The sequence below is a fragment of the Panthera tigris genome, chromosome B4 (genome assembly GCF_018350195.1).
Source record: "Panthera tigris isolate Pti1 chromosome B4, P.tigris_Pti1_mat1.1, whole genome shotgun sequence".
Classification (NCBI taxonomy): Eukaryota; Metazoa; Chordata; class Mammalia; order Carnivora; family Felidae; genus Panthera; species Panthera tigris.
This window is the reverse complement of record NC_056666.1, coordinates 36947252-36960278: the sequence shown is the minus strand read 5'-3', so window position 1 is coordinate 36960278 and position 13027 is coordinate 36947252. Positions and strand designations below refer to the sequence as shown.

Below are 13027 nucleotides of genomic sequence, written 5' to 3'. Positions count from 1 at the left end.
TTTTCCTCTTAGGACTGCCTTTGATGCATCCCAAAGGGTTTGGACTGTCATGTTTTCATTTTCATTTGTTTCCGTATATTTTTTAATTTCTTCTTTAATTGCCTGATTGATCCATTCATTCTTTAGTAAGATGTCCTTTAACGTCCATGCATTTGGAGGTTTTCCAGACTTTTTCCTATGGTTGATTTGAAGTTTCATAGCATTGTGATCTGAAAATGTGTATGGTATGATCTCAGTTCTTTTATATTTTTTTGAGGGCTGTTTTGTGACAAGTATGTGATCTATCTTGGAGAATGTTCCATGTGCACTCGAGAAGAATGTGTATTCTGCTGCTTTTGGATAAAAAATTCTGAATATATGTGTCAGATCCATCTGGTCCAGTGTATCATTCAGGGCCATTGTTTCTGTATTGATTTTCTGCCTAGATGATGTGTCCGTTGTTGTAAGTGGAGTATTAAAGTCCCCTGCAATTACCATGTTCTTATCAGTAAGATTACTTATGTTTGTGATTCATTGTTTTATATATTTGGGTGCTACCAAACTGGATTCATAAAACTTTATAATTGTTAGCTCTTCTTGATGGATAGACCCCGTAATTATGATATAATGCCCTTCTTCATCTCTTGTTACAGCCTTTAGTTTAAAATCTAGTTTGTCTGATAGAAGTATGGCTACTCCAGCTTTCTTTTGACTTCCAATAGCATGATAGATGGTTCTCCATCCCCTCACTTTCAGTCTGAAGGTGTCCTCAGGTCTAAAATGGGTCTCTTGTAGACAGCAAATAGATGGATCTTGTTTTTTTATCCATTCTGATACCCTGTATCTTTTGATTGGAGCATTTAGTCCCATTTATATTCAGTGTTATTATTGAAAGATATGGATTTAGTGTCATTGTGTTATTTGTAGGTTTCATGCTTGTGATGTCTCTGGTCCTTTGTAGTCTTTGCAACATTCCCCTCACAGAGTTCCCCTTAGAATCTCTTGCAGGGCTGGTTTAGTAGTGATGAATTCCTTCAGTTTTTGTTTGGGAAAACCTTTATCTCTCCTATTCTGAATGACAGGCTGCTGAATAAAGGATTCTTGGCTGCATGTTTTTCCTATTCAGTACATTGAATATTTCCTGCCACTCCCTTCTGGCCTGCCAAGTTTCAGTAGATAGGTCTGCTACTACCCTTATGTGTCTACCCTTGTAGGTTAAGGCCTATTTGTCCCTAGCTGCTTTCAGAATTCTCTTTATCTTTGTATTTTTCCAATTTCACCATGATATGTCGTGTAGAAGATTGATTCACATTACATCTGAAGAGAGTTCTCTGTGCCTCCTGTATTTCAATGTCTGTTTCCTTACCCAGATTGCGGAAGTTCTCAGCTATAATTTGTTCAAGTAAACCTTCCATCCCTTTCTCTCTTCTTGTTCTGGAACTCCTGTGATACAGATATTATTCTGTTTCATTGAATCACAGTTCTCTAATTCCCTCCTCGTGGTCTAGAATTTTTTTATCTTTTTTCTTGGCTAGGTCTTTTTCCATCATTTTATCTTCTATTTCACTTACACTCTGCTCTGCCTCTTCAATCCTCGCTGTCACTGCATCTAGTTTATTTTGTACCTCATTTCCAGCATTTCTTAATTCATCCTGACTACTTTTTATTTCCTTGGTCTTTGCAGCAATCGATTCTCTGCTGTCTTTTATGCTTTTTTTCAAGCCCAGCGATTGATCTTATGACTATTATTCTAAATTCTTGATCAGATATAGTGTTTATATCTGTTTTTATCAACTCTTCAGCTGTCAGAATTTCTTCTGAGGAAAATTCTTCCATTTTGTCATTTTGGCTAGTTTTCTGTCCCTTACGTGTTTTAAAAGCTTGTTATGTGTCCTGCACCTGGGAGCACTACTGTATTAAAGAGGGGTCATATACTGTCCAGCGCCTGGCCCTTCAGGAGGTGTTTTTTGCAGTGTGTTATGTGCTCTCTGTTGTTGTGACTCTGGTTGCTTTATCTCCCTACTCATAGTGATGTTTTGGACCCTCCGCCAGGTGTGCTTTGATTTGTTCATTGAAGTAGTCCTGGAAAAAAAATTTTTAAAGAAAGGGGGTCGGGGGGCAGTGGTGGTGGAAAAGGCCCTGTCCTGTACAAAGAGAGAAATGACAGGGGCGGGGAAAAAGAAAGGAAAAAAGAAAATTAACTGGGCAGAGAAACTATATGGCTTAATCCAGAGAGAGAAGAAAATAAAGAAGGAGATATAGAACAGGTATAAAGAGAATAGATTAAATATGTCGCTTAAATAAACTAACAACCAGAATACAGAATAACCGGACTAGAGAAGGGAAGAAATAAGAGGGAGAAAAGGAAGAAAACATATATACATATATATATACACATATATATATATATACACACACACACACACACACACACACACACACATATACACACACACATATATATATGTGTGTGTGTATACATGTGTATGGGTGTAAATACACACACACACACACACACACACACACACATATATGCATATAATAAGAATGATCCAAGAATTAAATCAGAAAATGCAAAAATGCTGGACTGATATCTGATGGTGCCTTGGAACTGGTGGCAGCACTGGTCTGGAGGAGAGGCTGTCTGGTCTGGTTAGTGTCAATCTTGCTCAGGTAGACACCCAGTTACCAGGTGCGGAGGGGCGTGGTTTGGTGTAGGCGGGTTCCGCCTCCACTGTGGGTCCTCTGTCGGTTCCCTGAGGCCCCACCTTGTTGGTGATGGGAAGAAAAATGGTGACATCCCAGTCTCTCCTCCCCAGACCCCCGGTGTCCCAAACTACTCTGTTCAGGCCATCCTCACAGTACTGCACAGTGGGAGTGGGGCTATTTTTTCCCCCCCTCTCTCTTGCTCCACAGTCTCCCATGCCTGGGCTCATCTGGGGTTCAAACCCAGATGTCTTAAAGGGTCCTGCTCTGGGCACCCCACCAAAGGGCCTCCTCTCAGTGCCACATGGGTCCGAACGAGGTGGATTGTCCTCTACTGACTCTGACGCCTCCCTGGTGCTAGGCTGGGATTTAAACCCTGATGCCTTAAAGGGTCCTGCTCTGTGCACCCCCCTTCCTGGGAAGTGCTGCTCCACCCCACCGATAAATGGCCTCTGGCTGGCAGGTGCAGGCAGGGTCCTAGCATTGCTTATTTTTAAAATCCCCATCTTTAGAAAATTGGGTGATAAATCACAACCAAATGTTTAGACTTAGTTTTCCTTATTCCTTACCTTTTTTGATTAAATAAGATTTTATGAGAATAGATACAACTCCAAAGGAAAATTTAGTGTTTATTTTTTAGAAAGGTGAATATTATTATCCAGAAGACATCCTGGCATAGTTCCTTTAGAGAGATTCCCATTTGAAAAACTATTACTATAGCCATTGGATGTTTTCATTCTTCTTCCTTTTCTTCTCTTACAGGTAAACCCAACCAGACTCCTCTGCAGAGCTAATGTTGATGCTCAAATAGCTAAGAAAAACTAGGTAAGGGTCTTGATTAATTTTTGTTTTCTGTTTTAGATTCTAAAGTAAGCAAAAGAAAACCAGCAATGAGAGAGAAAGAAGAAAGTTCTGAGCAATACCAGGGAGACATACAAACACTTACCCTGCAGGTAAAGAATTTATTTTGGCAGACCAGAACAGTTTCTGTCCACAACTTTAGCTTTGTGTAGCATACCTTTGTTATCATATAAATACCTTCTTACGTACATGTTACATCTATTCATCAAGTGATAAAGAAAATATACGTTGTTCCTAATTTCCAAGGAAATTATTTTATATTTTAAAACCATTATTCTCTTTTGAGCCATTCTAGAAGCGCTATTGTGAACCTTCTATTCCTTCAGCTTATATACAAAGCCTTACCCAACAAAACTATCATACAGTAAGAATTCCCTTTGTGATTGGCCTAGGGAATCTGTGCTGATAGATTGACCTCTAGGGGGGTAAATCGGTTTATTTAAGTGCATGTATTCTACGGGTGCCTGGGTGGCTCAGTTGGTTGAGCGTCTGACATCGGCTCAGGTCATGATCTCATGGCTCATGAGTTCGAGCCCTGCATCAAGCTCTGTGCTGTGACCTTCAGATCTTCTGTCCCTCTCCCTCTGTCCCTCGCCCTGCTTGCACTCTCTCACAAAAAATAAATAATTTTTTTTTTAAAGGTACATTGGCCTAGGAAAGTCATGAATCATCCTATTACCATCTGGTAATTGTGTATCATTTGCAACCAGGATTTTTCATCTAGTTGCACTCAAGTTCCTGTCCTTACTGGGGAGGAGTAACAACAGAGCAGTCTGTTGCTTTAAATGACAGTTTCTGCCTTTGGCTAGTATCTCCATTTGGAGTCATGACAGCCAGAATCAGAGAAGGAAATTACATTATACTGATTTTGCCCCACCTTTTAAAGTGAAAAATGAAGAAGAGTCATTCTATTTCTGTGCAACGAGGGGTTCTTAAGAGGAAGACAGTCCTAAAATTCCAAAATAGGAGATAGTGAAAAGATGAGAATCTTAGGGTAGAGGAAACTGTATTTTCTAGCTTTTTGCGTGTGATGTAGATGCTTTGTTTAGTGTGGACAGAGCTTGCTCTTTTGTAGCCTAACCCCATTTATAAGACATTAAATAAAAAGGAGAACACTTAAGATTTTTCTTTGTTTTGCTGCTGTGCTTTTGTTTGTGGGTTTTTTGTTTGGCTTTTTACACTTTTCTGGAGCAAGGCTGGCTTTTAGAGGTAATAAATAAGTGGAAGCAAAGCAGGAGTGGATACGCCACACCCCGTTTGGCCTACCTAGGTGGAAGCGCTGCAGGCTCAGCTGGAGGAACAGACCAGGCTTTCTCGAGAGCAAGTTGAAGGGCTCATAGAGGACAGACGGATTCGCATTGAGGAAATACAAGTGCATCAACAGAGAAATCAGGACAAAATCAAAGAGCTTACCAAAAGGTGAGTGTTCAAGAAAGCTGTACCTGACAGATTTTTGCATTTTTCTGAGTGGCTTAAAAGTGGACGGTCCTGGGGCGTCTGGGTGGCTCAGTTGGTTAAGTGTCCAACTCTTGTCCTGCTCTGTATGCACAATAGGCCCGCAATAAACATTGAGTACTTGGTGATCCTTATCAAACTGCACCTTGCTGCTTCTTTTCTGTGTTAAACATTCTACATTTAAAATTTTTTTCATGTTACGTTTTTCATCGCTTTATTTATTTTTTTTTTTATTGTCATCTTAAACTTCTCTAGTGCCTCTTCCTCCACTTGAAAGTATGGGGATTAAAATTGGATGTGATACTTAAATTAAGATTTCTGGCCACTGCAGAGTAGGAACTGCCTTCTGGCTCTTGCCGGCTCTGTTTCCTTGAACACAGCATTATGTTTGCATTTGGCCAGCACTCCTCCACCTTCGTTTTTATTTTTGGTATTTTGGCCTTACGCATAGCATTTTCAGTTTTCATTGGATTTTAACTGTTTTTAAGGGAACAGTGTGTTCATTATTTATTTATTTAAAAAAAAATTTTTTTAACGTTTATTCATTTTAGAGACAGAGAGAGACAGAGCATGAATGGGGGATGGTCAGAGAGAGAGGGAGACACAGAATCTGAAACAGGCTCCAGGCTCTAAGCTGTCAGCACAGAGCCCGATGCGGGGCTCGAACTCACGGACCACGAGATCATGACCTGAGCCGAAGTCGGTCGCCCAACCGACTGAGCCACCCAGGTGCCCCTAGGGAACAGTGTTTTTAAATTTTCATAGTAATTTGTAGTTTTACAATTGTCTTCTAGAATATTAATAACCATCCTGGTTTAACATCATCTACATATCTGAGCACTTGATCAATCCCTTACATTAGATAGATCATCCTAAGAATATTGAATGGCATGAAATCCAAGGCCATTAGTGACTGTCCTTTGGGTCTCTTTCAAACCACTTATACATTAACAAGATCCTACTCGCCCAGTTTGTAATTGAGAACATAATGTAAGATAGAATAAAATAACTCGTTGAAAGCAAGAGAGATCCTTGTGGTAACTGAATCAATCTCTTTCTTTATACACATACATGTATACCTGAACATATATACATTCATCTGGTGACAGTTATCCTGCTTTGTGCCTGCATTATGCTATTACTCCCCCTTCTCTGCATATCCTATTACTCATGAAAATAACTGAGTGTGTCTGACATTATTTGGTCAGTGGAAAATTACAGTGATTGCCTCATGGTATTTCATATTCTTTGCAAGCAGTTTGATCATTTGATACAGTATTTTTCTAGGTGTTGATGTTAAACTGATGAACTGCTAACTTCTAGATAGATTTTTTTTTTTTGAAGATAGAACATCATTCGTCTATTCCAAAATCTCAGTAGTCGGCGAGAATCTATTCAGTACTTTGTGTCTGTTTAGTAGCTGGTACTGTCCTTGAAAATCTGGTGATAGCAGTGCAAAAGTAAATGATAAATAAGGTATCAGCTTCCACTCAGGTTAGAAAATACGCACGGTGGGACACCTGGCCGGCTTAGTTGGTGGAGCATGTGGTGCTTGATCTTGGGGTTGTGAGTTTGGGCCCCACATTGGGTATAGAGATTACTTAAAAATAAAATCTTTTGAAAAGAAGAAGAAAAATAGGGTATCTGGGTGGCTCAGTTGGTTAAGCGTCTAACTCTTGATTTCGGCTCAGGTCACAATCTCCTGGTTAGTGAGTTCAAGCTCCATGTCAGGCTCTGCACTGATAGCATGGAACCTGCTTGAGATTCTCTCTCTGTCTCTCTGTCTCTGTCTCTCTCAAAATAAACTTTAAGGACACCTGGGTGGCTCAGTCGAGTGTCCGACTTCAGCTCAGGTCATGATCTCACAGTTCTTGAGTTCTAGCCCCACATTGGGCTTGCTACTATCAGTACAGATCCTCTGGCCCCCCCATCTCTCTCTGCCCCTCCTCCACTCATGCTCTCTCCCTTAAAAATAAATAAAGATCTAAAAATAAATAAACTTAGAAAAAAAAACGGAAAATATGCCTTTTGATAGTTAAAACAGCATCGTATATAAGCAAGTGTCGGATTGTAGCACAGGCATAGAGATTTAAACTGACATGGAATTTTGGAGAATAGAGAAACTAAATGGGCTTAAAGTTGCCACGATGCCTCCATGGAGGAAGTTGATCTTGAGAAAAGGATAAGATTTGATACCAGGCAGTTTACGTGTGGAGCACAGCATAAACAAAAGCAAAACTCTTTGACATTTTAGAACTTGTGTTCACCCTCAGGGAATAGTCCACATTTGTGCAGGCTATGTGCAAATATTTCTATAGGTCTTTTAATTATATAACCTGAAATTTGGGAAAATATCTATAAAGCCCAGTCTGTTAGCCAGTGAGCAAGGGTAAGTACAGTACACTTTGTCTTGTAAAACATGTAAGATTGCCAGTGACCAGGTTAAGTGTGTTTTTAAAAGTGTTAATGATATTTTACAGAATTCACGGATTTCACAATTTTTAAAGAACCTATATCTTCCCTTTGTCTGAATAACTATGTGTCATAGGTGCCATGTAAGCTTCTTTGTGTCCACATTTGTATTTTCTTTCAGTCTCCATCACACCCAAGAACTTCTCTATGAGAGCACCAAAGACTTTTTGCAACTCAGATTTGAAAACCAAAATAAAGAGAAGTCATGGATGCTTGAAAAGGATCATTTGATGTCAAAGATTAAGCAATACAGCATGCAATGTAAGAAGAAAGAAGATAAAATTAGAAACGTTTGGCCAGTCATTCATGAGAATCATCATCACCAAAATGAATATGTTAAGGTAGTTTTCTTATGTCTTATAGAAATTGTTAATTTTTCTGGAAAAGTTGAAAGAATTCAGAGAATTTCAAAGAACCTGAGAATTGTCATACAAGATTCATTCAGTTCCCAAAGCTGTTATAGCAGCAGCCTTAAGAAATAGGTTTTTTGGGACACCTGAGTGGTTCAGTCAGTTAAGCATCCAAGTTCAGGTCATGATCTCATGGTTCTCAAGTTTGAACCCCACATTGGAGTCTCTGCTGTCGGCGTGGACCCGCTTGGGATCCTCTATCTCCGTCTCTCTCTGCCCCTCCCTGGTTCGTGCGTGAACTCTCTCTCTCTCTCTCTCAAAAATAAGTAAACATTAAAAAATAATAGTAAAAAGAAATATATATTTTTTTAGGTTTATGTATTTGAGAGAGAGAGAGAGAGAAAGAACATGAGTGGGGGAGGGGCAGAGAGAGAGGGAGACGGAATCCCAAGCAGGCTCCACACTGTCAGCACAGAGCCCGATGTGATGCTCGGGCCTACGAACTGTGAGATGATGACCTAAGCTGAAACCAAGAGTCGGACGCTCAACTGACTGAGCCACCTAAGCACTCTAAGAAATAGTTTTCAAAGAGTAGTGTTATCATTACAGTGTTTGCATATTTAGAAAATTAAACTACTGATTGATTCGTTTATTCATTGAACAAATACTTATAACACTCCTACTACGGGCTAGGCTCTGGAGCTACAACAGTAGATAAGTTAGACCAGGCCTGCCTTCATGGCATTTACATTTTCATGGGTGAGAATGGGGACATCTGGCTGGCTCAGTTGGAAGAGCATGTGGCTCTTGATCTTGGGGTCATGAATTCGAGCCCCACATGGATGTAGAGACTACTTAAATAGATAAAAAAAACTTTAATGGGTAAGAAGGAAACATTAACAAAGAAAATGATTGGGGCGTCTAGGTGGCTCAGTCAATTAAGCGCCCAACTTCGGCTCAGGTCATGATCTTGTAGTTCATGAATTTGAGCCCCATGTCATGCTCTGTGCTGACAGCTTGGAGCCTGGAGCCTGTTTTGGATTCTGTGTCTCCCTCTCTCTGTGCCCCTCCCCCTCCCGAGCTCTTGCTCGCTGTCTCTCTCTCTCTCAAAATTAAATAAACATTTTTTAAAAATGATAGATTATTAAAAAGTAAGTGGTATTAAGGAATTAAAAAGATTATATGAAGATTGTATGTAGTTGCTAAAAGTCTGCTTTCGTAGGGAAGCACGGGGACCCTCTGTTAATGTCTGATGTTTTTGCCGAGACCTAAAATGGTACAGAGCCTGCTGTACAGACCTAGGGGATGAGCATTTCAAGCAGAGGGAAAAGCAAATTTAAAGTATGTTCAGGGAGGGGCAGCTGGCTGGCTCAGTCGGTAGAGCAAGTTCATGAGCTCGAGCCCCACATTGGGCGTGGACCCTACTTTACAAGAATTTTAATTTAAAAAGAAAAGTATGTTCAGGGAAGAGGGAGAATATCATTGTGGTCATAGAGGAATAAGCAAGAAGGAAGTGGAAAGCAAAGAGGTTGATGGGTTGGGGGGTGGGGGCAGCAGCCAATTGTGGAGGATGCCTTCTAGGGCCTTTACATTCCTGGTGAGAATAATTTAGCTGTAAACATTGTATCTCTTTGAAGGATTGTGTGTAAGGAAGAAACATCTGATTTAGGTTTTTGTAGATCTTCTGGCTGCTTGATGGAACATATATAATATTTGTTGTTGTTTCTATTTAAAGGAAACTTCAGGGGCGCCTGGGTGGCTCTGTCTGATGAGACTCTTGGTTTCAGCTCAGGTCATGATCTCACGGTTCGTGAGATCAAGCCCGCATCAGGCTCTGCATTATTAGTGCAGAGCCTGCTTGGGATTCTCTCTCTCTGCCCCTCTCCTGTTTGTGCTTTCACTCTTTCTCAAAAATAAATAAACTTAAAAAAAAATTGAAAGTAAAATAAAGAAAAACTTCAGAAATGTGTCCCAAAACATATATTGTAATGTCTTACTTGAGATAGTTCTGAGCTCCATTATCTGATTCTTCTCAGATCCAAGATATTTGTTTTATTTTAAAGAATTTCTACTATGTACACTTCAGAAAAAGGTTGAGAGAGTCCTCTAGAAATAAGAGGCTTTCACATTCTCTCCAAAGTTCCTTGCTGTCTTGTTCCTTAACTCGTTTTAGACTTAGGGAAATCCTTTCTTTCCTTGCCTAAGTGCTATTTGAATTACCAAAATTGTAATTTTTTTCTCCTTCTGACCTGCAGTCCCTAAAAGATAAGTTAGTACAAGAGAAAAAATTGTCCAACATGTATCAAGAGCAGTGCATTTCCCTAGAAGAAGAACTTGCCCGAATTCGTGAGGAAGAGAGAGTGAGGAGAGAGATCTTCAAGGTACAAAATTCTCTGCCCCCTCTGATGGAGTGGGAAGTGCAGATGGTTTGGGGAATGCTTCCCTCATCTTCAAAAATGCCTTTCCCTGTCCCTATATTTAGGATCGCACTAACAAGATGGGGAGGCGCTTACAGGTGATGACAAAACGCTATGAGGCCTTGGAGAAGCGGCGTATCTTGGAAGTAGAAGGCTTTAAGACAGATATTAAGATTCTCCGGCAGAGGCTGAAAGACTTGGAGCAAATACTCTATAAGGTAATTGCTGATTCTGAATGACCAAGAGGGAGAAAAGGGGTGCAGGTGAGGAGACGTGGCCATGAGGCCTCCTCAGAAGAGAAATGTGTAGACACACCTCACTAAAATCAGTTTAGTGAGTACACACCAGAGGGAAGACTAAGTAGACTGAAATCATTGATTGCATCAGTGTACTTCTGTCTTAGCTAAACTTAGCAGAAAGCTTCATCCCTCCCCGTTCAAGAAGTAGAGTACAAGAACTGTCTATTTTACCAGTGGAGAAAGTGAGTAATTGAGTAGTAAAGTAATTTCTCCCTATCAAACACAGCTTTATTTAGAATTCAGGTTGCCTCAGGATCCTTCTTAAGGAGATTTAACCAGTCATCCACATATCTTCAATGATTGCTATGTGCCAAACAAGGTCAATTGTGGAAAAGAAGAGATGCTTTCTTTGATTCTTTGGCAAATTTACCAGTAATGTTCATATCAGTGTCTTTTTTTACTCATTATTATTTATGATCTCTGTCCCATGGCTTCTTTACTGCTATGTGGGAAAGCCAAGAGTCTCACGCCTTTTCTGCTTTAATTGTACTCTACATTTTCCTTCTTTTAGTTAGTCGTTAAGCAAACTAAGGACTGGATTTCTCTTATGTACTACAAGTCTCACAAAAAGGAGCCAGAGAGCCTAACCTTTCTGACCGATTTCTTCCCCTGGCGTGTGCTATAATCATTTCTTTTTTTTTTTTTTTTTTTTTTTTTTTTCCCCAATCTCTAGGCAACACTTAATGCCCAGGCAAACCAGGATCTTGCCATTCTGTGTGAGGTGCGTGACAGCAATAGACGGGCACATAAGCTACAAGGAGAACTGAAGAACCTTAAGTCCAAAGTATTTGGTCTGGAGAATGAACTCAGACTCTGTTGATGTTTACATTTAGAAATGGCCCTCGTCTGGAATAGGTCTGCTTCCTGAAATCTGAGGAAAAGGTCATTTTCTCCCAGAATCTGTACACATAGAGTCGGCTAGGACAGTGATATCCGTCATTATGAAGACCGGGCTAAGAGTTAGGGACCACTAAAGGAGCTCTTCTTGCTAAGTTTTAGCTATAATTTTTGCTGTCCTATTAGCTTTTTTTTTTTTTTTTTTGGTCTGGATTGTAACCTTTCCCACATTTTTTCTCCCACTTAAAATATAATGACAGTTTTTTGTTTTTTTAAGAAGGCAATGACAATGAAAATTTAGGAAGAGGGGCGCCTGGGTGGCTCCGTCGGTTAAGCGTCCGACTTCGGCTCGGGTCACGATCTCGCGGTCCGTGAGTTCGAGCCCCGCGTCAGGCTCTGGGCTGATGGCTCAGAGCCTGGAGCCTGCTTCCGATTCTGTGTCTCCCTCTCTCTCTGCCCCTCCCCCATTCATGCTCTGTCTCTCTCTGTCCCAAAAATAAATAAACGTTAAAAAAAAAATTAAAAAAAAAAAAGAAAGAAAATTTAGGAAGAAAGTATTTTCTTCACTCAGCTGGGCTGAGTGTCAGTAGTTGGAACACTTTCCCTGAGATCAAGGCATCCTCTGAGGTTGCCCAAGGCAGCAAATCACATTCTGTCAAATGTGAACAGGTAGTAATTCTGCTATTTAACTTTCTTCCCTCATGAGCGGAATTACTTTTTTTGGATACCCAGTCTCAGGAAGTTTCACCAGAGGGCACTAAAGACCTCTTCCTTTCTTTCTCCCTTTATTTCTCTCTTTTTCTTTCTAGAGACTCCATTTTTAAACAAAATGTTCACCTAGGAAAATAAAAGTGCCACTTTTCTAAGAGTGAGTGAAACTTCAGTGATCCTTGTATGAAAGCTCATCATTTCACCAATAACATGTTTTTTAAAAAATAATGTATATATTGTATATTACACATTAACTATTTTTCAATAAAAATGTAATTGAGGATATTCTAGTCTTCTATAATTTGTTAAAAACCACATTTATAACTTTGTTAATGACTTTACTTGTTCCAAGTCTCTGCAGTTTTGTACAAGTATTAAAGTTTTGCTCTGAAATTCTATGATTTAATAAGCCTTTTTGTTTTGCCTAGTGCCAAAATAGCAACTGTAATGAAAAAGTAGTTCTTTAAGTGTTAGAACAAAAAGAAGAACCATCCACATATGTAAGTCCCTCTAAAGTCCAAGACTAATCCCTCTGGGAATTTCTGGCTGAACTTGTTAGTTGAAAAAAACCTGATCTGTTATCATAGATATTAAAGAAGAAAGTAGCATCTCCTACTGGCAGTTCAATCACCATTTTCTTAATACAAATATGGAAACCTGAGTTCTTTCCTTTGTCCTGGATGAATCAGAATGAGGCTATACTAAGCTAAGATCAACTGACTGTCCAGAGGCTGTCCAGGTACATATGCAATTATTTTGGTCCAGATGCAGAACCATTTGCTTTGTAGAGGATGTAGATGGAAAAATGGATAAAGTTTTAGTGCCACTACCTTTGGTTCTATCACATATAAACGAAGAGATGTTTGTGAAATAGGAGGAGGAGAATGAGAGCCAGTTCGATGGAGGCAGCAAGAGCAGAGGAGTAGATAATCCTAAGGGC

At 39.9% G+C, this 13027-nt stretch overlaps 1 protein-coding gene across 3 annotated transcripts in view; it reads left to right on the top strand.

Annotated features, from left to right (window-relative positions):
* CCDC77 (coiled-coil domain containing 77) overlaps window positions 1–11671 on the top strand; it is a 30222-nt gene extending 18551 nt beyond the window's left edge. For all 3 annotated transcript variants that reach the window (XM_007092828.3, XM_007092829.3, XM_007092831.3), the window contains 6 exons: window positions 3547–3638; window positions 4817–4965; window positions 7595–7814; window positions 10079–10204; window positions 10306–10458; window positions 11213–11671. In XM_007092828.3, the coding sequence (XP_007092890.2) occupies window positions 3547–3638; window positions 4817–4965; window positions 7595–7814; window positions 10079–10204; window positions 10306–10458; window positions 11213–11359 (887 nt within the window). In that variant the 3' untranslated portion in view covers window positions 11360–11671. The remainder of the gene's footprint in view (window positions 1–3546; window positions 3639–4816; window positions 4966–7594; window positions 7815–10078; window positions 10205–10305; window positions 10459–11212) is intronic.
* Window positions 11672–13027: the final 1356 nt, after the last annotated feature.